The following is a 7,462-nucleotide window of genomic DNA, read 5'->3' as shown; positions in this document are numbered from 1 at the left end:
GAATTTTTAAAAATTATTATTTTTTTATTAATTATAATCCACATAAAATTTTAATTAAATTATCTACTAAAATAATTTCATTAATAAAACTATAAAAATATTTAAATAACATGATATAATAATTATTTTATATATTTTATTTATTTTTTAAATATTTAAATAATATTAAAATTAAAATAATTTTTAAAAATTTAAATAATCTCTTTAAAATATTAATTTAAATTCATCAATAAAATCAAGAAATAAAAATATTTAAATAAATTTAGATGTTTTCCTCTGATTTCACGCATTTATGAGTGAAATTTATTGGAGGGAGATTTACGAAAGAAAGGAAGAGATTTATTAGAAGAGAGGGCATAGAGATTAATGAAGACTAATTTACTTATTTATTAATTTCTTAAAAAATATTATTAAAATTATGACGTCTTGTTGAATTTTAAATAAATTATTAAAATATATAAAATATATTAACTAATAATTTATCATTTGAACAAAATCTGACATAAGTGATAAGGAAATTGCCAGAATTTCTTTTGCATTTTTGGAAAGTTTTGTCTTATATATTTCCATTGAAGCATGAAAAAAGAAAAAAAAAACAAAGTTTTTAAATTTAAAAGAAGTTAATAGATACCAATATAATTCAGAAAAACAAAAATGCATCTTTTGTGTGTTTTTCTTTTCCAAATTCAAAAACAATTATAAGAAAGAAAATTTTAAATATATGAAAGTAAGATTTTGTTTTAATGAAGTAATATTAAAAATAATAGGTATATATTGAAAATTGTGGGAAGCTGCGAGGCAAGTGCCCCAAATCCGCACCTATCTACATTCCATCCATAATGAAATATGGATTTTATTAATTTTTTTTATTTATAAATTATAATATATTTCTTATTTTATAAAATTATGTGAATCCAGGCTCTCAAAACAAAAAATCATTTTGAATCCAATCTAAATAAATATTTTTTTTATTTATTTTTTATGACGATTTCCCTTTAGTTTCCCGACGCTTATCCATTGAAATCCCAGAACCGCCACGTGGCTCCCGCCACTTTTTTTTTGAGCATTACATAACGAAACCGCCTTCTCCGTCAGGTCCCACATGCCACGTGCGCAAATTGTAAAGATGATTACATGTTTTCACTTGGCATTCTCCCGCAGCGAACGATCCCTCCTCCATGGTCCCCACTCCTGCATTCTCTCCTCTCATCCGATGCTGGTAGCCACCGTGATTTCACAGCCGGTTCTTCCGGTACCGGCGACACTAACATCTCTTCGAAACCCGAAATCGGAATATCTTCGTTTCGTGTTTCCGTATCGGCGCTTAAGGTTCAAAGTTTCCTCTTCGAAGAAGCCACTGCCGGAGCTGCAGACTCCTCAACCAGGTCCAAAATACGTAGATGAATTCATTTCCTCATCTCTCTCTCTCTCGCGCGCTCTCTTCCTCTTTTCGTTTAATCTTTTGATTGGGAAATTTAGGCACCAAATTGCATTTCAGATGGTGAAAAATCGCTGGTAGAACAGAAGGAGGGTGGAACTGCTGATTTGGGGTGGCTGCCTGCTTTTCCTCATGCTTTGATAGCTTCCATGTCGAATTTCCTCTTTGGTTATCACATAGGGTGCGTCTTTTTCTCATATATGGTGTATTTTTGTTTATGCCTGAGCTGAGCGATGATTGTTGAATGTTGATTTATGGCGATACGTAGAGTGATGAATGGCCCCATTGTTTCTGTTGCACGAGAACTGGGTTTTGAAGGAGACCCAATTCTTGAGGGACTTGTGGTCAGTATATTTATAGCTGGGGCATTTATTGGAAGCATAAGCTCCGGTTTGCTTATGGACAAACTTGGATGTCGCCGCACCTTTCAGGTTGACACAATTCCATTAATTCTTGGTGCATTTATAAGGTAATCGGCGTCTGGGATGACATATCAATGATCATAAATTATTTTGGAATAAGCTATGCATGCCAGGAATTATCAATTCCCCATTTTAGTTCTTGTCTGTGATTTGTTACAGTGCACAAGCCCATACTTTGGATGAAATACTATGGGGAAGATTTCTTGTTGGACTTGGGATTGGTATCAACACTGTTCTTGTTCCAATTTATGTCTCAGAGGTATCTGTTTATTGTTGTTATTGTTGAGATGTCCTCTTTTCCAGAAATCTAGTTTTCGTTTCTCCCCTCATACCCCTTGATGGTTTTTTATGCTATTATAAAAGAATTGTAGAAGTTGACTACGAGAATGACATGTTTAGAAGATAAGCAATTTAAATACTGGAAAGGCAAGTGCTATAAATATATGCTAATAATGCTTTATCCAAACATATTTTTGAAAAAATACTTATCAAAACACCTGATGTTTTTCTCAGTGCTTACCTGATCTTTTTAGGACTCAGAGAGTTTTTTAAATGGCAACTAGCAATTTTTTTCTTTATTAATTTCTGATTGAATGTGTTTTAGGTTGCCCCAACAAAATACAGGGGTTTACTAGGAAGCTTGTGTCAAATTGGCACATGCCTTGGTATCATTACATCACTGTCCCTTGGAATTCCCTCTGAAACTGATCCACATTGGTGAGATTCTTTTCCTTTTTTCCTTTTTGGTATTTGCTGGTGCTTAGTAGAATAATGATTCATTGTCTTTTTTTAGTGGTTATGTCTTAGCAGCATCTATAGATTTGCTTTGAGTTTGACATGGATCACCTTTATTACAATTGAGGAAAGTGAAAAACAAAAATTTGAAGGCTAGGAAATGGTTGTAAATTGCAGTGATTGTGCTAACTCCAGTAGCTGCAGTTGTCCCTGTCATGATCTTTATTAAAAAAGCAGAAAGTAAACACAGAATGACTCAAATTTGTAATTTAACTAACACTTTAACTAAATGTATGAAAATATAATACTTTCAACACCTAAAATAACCTTTTTTGAAAAAAAAAAAATCTGCGAGTAATAAATGATAGGTGATATTTGGGGTCGCTGTCTGGTTGAGTGTCATGGAGGATTGGTAGTGAGAAATCCATTTGATCTGATATTTACCTTGTTTTTTTTTTTTTAATCTTTTTCTCCATACTCTTGGAATTGGAAGGAATGGTGCTAATCTGACAAACTGAAATTTGGATGTGAATTTTGGGTCATGGGGGCTGAGAAATGCACAAATGGAGAATTTGCGATTTGTTTCCGCCTCTGGAGAACTGCTTCTCCAGACAAATGGGATCAAGGGGTCCTTTAATATGATTAAAGGCTATAGTGGCTGCGTAAAAGGTTTTATTGGGTTGTATGGATCCATGTCAATCATTTTGGTTGTGAAAAATAACAAGCAGATGAGGTTGACCTGTTATCTATCATACACCCGTATCCTGTTATGTAATTGCCAATGTAAACAATGCTCGGAAAACCATTACAAGAAATAGTTAGATTGACCATTATAATAGGAAAATCATTGCAGGAAATTGTTAGATTCATGAGAGCTTGTGCAGATTAAATATATTTTGATATGCTGTTATATTACCTGCTATGTAGGAGCCCTGAATGCCTGATCATGTTCACTTTCCTTTTTAATCTACATCAATATGCATCTGCATGTGTCACAGGGATTTTAAACATCACTTACCTTATTCAGGTGGAGGACAATACTCTATATTGCAAGTGTTCCTTCATTTATTATTGCACTTGGCATGCAATTTGCTGTGGACAGTCCCCGATGGCTGTGTAAAGTATGACTTTTTAGTTTTTCTATGCAAATTTCTGCAAGATTTGGTTTTTGGATAGTTGATGTCATTCTTTATAGGTATAATGATTTGGTTTGGTAGGTAGGCAGATTAGATGATGCTAAAGCAGTTATCCGTAATGTTTGGGGACCCTCTGAAGTTGAAAGAGCAATTGAAGAATTCCAATATGTCATCAAGAATGATGGTAGTGATGCAAGCAGTAGGTGGTTGGACCTCCTGGTGGAGCCGCACTCTAGAGGTTGTATCAAGGTTGTTATTGGATATCACATTTAAGTAAATTTATGTGAAAATATAGATTATAAGAATTACTTTCTGGTGTCTCGTTTTGTATGGTATTTGTCCTCCGGGAATACTTTTAAACATATTTTTGAAACTCATGCATGTTCTCTTCTTAATTCAAATAACAAGGTTATTCTTTTTTTTTTCTTGGCAATTTTCACCTAAAGACATTGATTTTATTGTGTCATTGCAGTTGCATTTGTTGGTGGTTCCCTTTTTGTACTGCAACAATTTGCTGGCATAAATGGAGTCCTCTATTTTTCATCATTGACTTTTAAAGATGTTGGCATAACAAGTGGTGCTTTAGCAAGCTTATTTGTTGGGCTCACCAACTTTGCTGGTTTGACATTTGAGATCTTTATCTGTATTTATGTTTGTTCTTTAGACTTAGTTCTTGTTGAAAATATTTCTTAATTTTTTCAATTGGTGGTCAACTTCAGGTGCACTTTATGCTTCATACTTGATGGATAAGGAAGGGCGACAAAAGCTCTTAATTGGCAGTTACTTAGGAATGGTAAGTTTGCATGAAAAACAATATGAGAAAGAAAGCTAAAATTTCTTTTAAAATGAGTAGTATCCTAATCATTTTGTGAAATGGATTATATAATTTGTTTGCCACTGTACTTCTGCTCCTAATACATTCCATACTCACTTAAAAAAATACAGAAGGAACACAGTGATGATTCTAAGTTACAATTATGTTATCCTTGTGCAGGCTGCGTCAATGTTTGTTGTAGCTTGTGCAATCAGTTTTCCAATAGATGAAGAACTCAGTCACAACTTATCAATAATAGGAGTTCTCATGTAAGCAAATTTTTAAAAATGCAGTACTTGCAATTTGTTTATGAAAGAGAGCTATAGACAACTCCAGGTCTCATGCATTTTCACAAGCTTGAATTTCTGTTTTCTTTTCCCAGGCTTGTTGTTAGATATAAGAAACTGATGCCTGTAATTTTTACTTAAGCTGCAGAATTTAGAACTCTACATATTCCAGGAGGACTAATATTTTGTACCGTAGCTTTTTATATGAAAAATTGATGAGCTGCGTAACAGCTGTATAACTGGCTTGCATTGTTATCAGCCTCAATGACATGTCGATGCTATATTAGGATTCAGGTTTCTATATTTATATGATCATTGGCTCATAACTTCATACAATGATTTAGATACCCTTCAATTGCTTTTCCTGTACCTGCAGCTTCATTCGCAAATTTTCATTTGTTCTGTAGCTCTAAACACAGAAATAATGCCATACAAAAGGAAAATTGCCATATAACATCCACAATCTCTCTTCACTTATAATTTATTAATGATGTTTTTGCTGTTTTGCATTCTCTCTCATGGTTCAGTTCTCAAGGTTTCATTTGAAAATTCCTAACTGAACCAATGAAATTTCTCTATATGTAAGCCAAACTGAACAAAAGTGACTAATAATGTCAGGTAGCTAAGCTCAAACTATATGATTTTTTATTTTGGGGGTGGTCCATTGAATACTCTGGTTAACTCTATATATGTAATTTAGAACTTACAAAAGTTATTTTGTTCTAGTTTCTAAACTTCTAAGTTTATATTCATTTCTAGAACTTGACTATACATTTCTTTTAAACAATAAATTGAGAGATAAAAAACGTGGGATGTAATTTTATGTGAGAAGTTGCAGCACAAACGAAATGATGCAATTTTGTTATAGTATTGGTTGGCTTCAGGTTAGTAAGTTTGATAAAACGCAAATCCATATCTGAACCTAATCTTCAGTTTGAAATTTTCTTTTTCGTGAATTGAAATCAACCCCCCTATTTAGTCACTTCTAGAGAAGAATCATTCACTACCTGAAACTTTCCAGTAAAAGATTCAAAAGCAAGGTAAAGTAGTTCATTCCGGTGAGGAAGTTCACTCATTAGTTGTTACTCGTTCGGGCAAGGCTGAGATATGATGCCAATAAATTTTGGATTTGATTTGGTAGTATCTAGTGGGTTGTAAATGTTTGGTTGGTTTTTATTCAACCCAATTTACATCACATGTGCAGGTACATTTTTAGTTTTGCAGTTGGAGCTGGTCCTGTAACTGGTATTATCATACCAGAACTTAGCAGTACCAAGATGCGTGGAAAGATTATGGGATTCAGTTTTTCTGTTCATTGGGTGGGTATTAGAGCTATTACCAATACCATTTATTTGTTTACTTTTAAGGGGGGCTGGGGACTAGGAGGAATAATAATGAGGAGTCGGTTTTTCTAAATTATTGTTGGGGCTCCTGTGCCAAAATGTACAGTGCTTAGGATCTGTGTGGCTTTTCCACAATTCAAATAGGAAATGAGAAAGATTTTGATCGTGAACTGTGTGGCCATTTCCATTTTGCATGTTAGGATATACTTTATTTATGTATTCTATATATTCATGATGCTGCTCTTGGATTCACACTGTATAATACTTTGTTTTTTTAATTCAGGTATGCAATTTCTTGGTGGGTCTCTTTTTCCTCGACGTGGTGGAGATTTTTGGGGTTGCACCAGTTTATACTGGCTTTGGCATTGTTTCCTTGTTAGCTGCTATGTTTGCTAATTATTTCATAGTCGAGACTAAGGGGCGCTCTCTTGAAGAGATCGAAATGTCACTAAACACCAACTTACAAGCCAAAGACAAGTAATAGCTAAACTGCACAACCAAAACAATGGCAGCAGATGAGGTGTTGGTTGAACATAGCCACGGAGACTCTTTTACTCTTCAATGATTTCAGAATTCAGCTGGTAATCCTTGGTTCTTAGTTGTGTGCGTGTAAAATTTGAAATGTTGAATTGACATATTGACATGAAAAAAATCTCCCCTTTCTGTAGTTATCTTGTTAGAAATTTGCCAACATTTTGATTCCTATAGCACGCCTATCAAATTGCGTTTGTTGCATCTGTTGTCCGCTAATGTTATTGGATCCTTGGTTTGTGATCTCAGCAAAAAGAAACTTGTTATAGGAATTCAATTATAATATTCATGTAGATATTGTAATATTCTGTAGTACTATATAATTACTGGAGTTTCTTTCCTATTTAGTGAGCTTAGTTGGGTAGTTATACATAAATATGCAACTCTGTTCACTGTGGAAATATGCTGAATGTTTCACTAGCTTTCAATTCTTTTAAGGTTTTAGGTACTGCTAATGAGTTCCCAGTGACTATTGATATTGTTGCTCTTGAACTATTTTGTAATACCCGGCTCGTTCAGGCATCGGAATTCCTATCGTCCGGTGGAATCTCGGATGTCGGATTCGTTTTGAGGGGTATTGCAAGGGTCAACTGAAGTTTTCTACACGGTTTTCTAAAGGTTTTCTAACATGGTTTTAAGTGGTTGACGAGAAAAGGTCAAGGAGGGAAAAACAGAGGTTCGGCCGCCGAAGTTGGCTGAGTTGCGGGTGCAAGTTTGGCTGCCGAAGATGGTTGACCAAGCCACCTATAAAAGCCC

At 34.2% G+C, this 7,462-nt stretch overlaps 1 protein-coding gene across 3 annotated transcripts; it reads left to right on the top strand.

Annotated features, from left to right (window-relative positions):
* Positions 1-1,087: 1,087 nt before the first annotated feature.
* LOC110630440 (probable plastidic glucose transporter 1) lies at positions 1,088-7,047 on the top strand. Of its 3 annotated transcripts, none has more exons than XM_021777946.2 (12): positions 1,088-1,385; positions 1,499-1,619; positions 1,707-1,907; positions 2,020-2,119; positions 2,465-2,577; positions 3,623-3,716; positions 3,813-3,969; positions 4,204-4,350; positions 4,451-4,524; positions 4,726-4,814; positions 6,037-6,151; positions 6,459-7,047. In XM_021777946.2, the coding sequence occupies exons 1-12, from the start codon at positions 1,103-1,105 to the stop codon at positions 6,654-6,656; spliced, it is 1,692 nt and encodes a 563-aa protein (XP_021633638.1). In that variant the 5' UTR covers positions 1,088-1,102; the 3' UTR covers positions 6,657-7,047. The 3 variants fall into 3 exon arrangements, with proteins under 3 accessions (XP_021633638.1, XP_021633639.1, XP_043805842.1); XM_043949907.1 differs by having other exon boundaries at positions 1,250-1,385; positions 1,480-1,619; XM_021777947.2 differs by lacking the exon at positions 6,037-6,151.
* The last annotated feature ends 415 nt before the right edge of the window (positions 7,048-7,462 follow it).

This window comes from Manihot esculenta, chromosome 13, assembly GCF_001659605.2.
Source record: "Manihot esculenta cultivar AM560-2 chromosome 13, M.esculenta_v8, whole genome shotgun sequence".
NCBI classification, from domain to species: Eukaryota; Viridiplantae; Streptophyta; class Magnoliopsida; order Malpighiales; family Euphorbiaceae; genus Manihot; species Manihot esculenta.
The sequence above is the reverse complement of the archived record's forward strand: the minus strand, read 5'-3'. Positions and strand labels throughout refer to the sequence as shown.

What these genes read in the sequence shown, in the direction of transcription:
- LOC110630440 (XM_021777946.2), top strand. Translation starts at nt 1,103, where the DNA reads ATGCCACGTGCGCAAATTGTAAAGATGATTACATGTTTTCACTTGGCA. An exon ending in GCTGCAGACTCCTCAACCAG is followed by an intron (nt 1,386 to 1,498) that starts GTCCAAAATACG and finishes ATTGCATTTCAG; the next exon opens with ATGGTGAAAAATCGCTGGTA. An exon ending in TCAATAATAGGAGTTCTCAT is followed by an intron (nt 4,815 to 6,036) that starts GTAAGCAAATTT and finishes TCACATGTGCAG; the next exon opens with GTACATTTTTAGTTTTGCAG.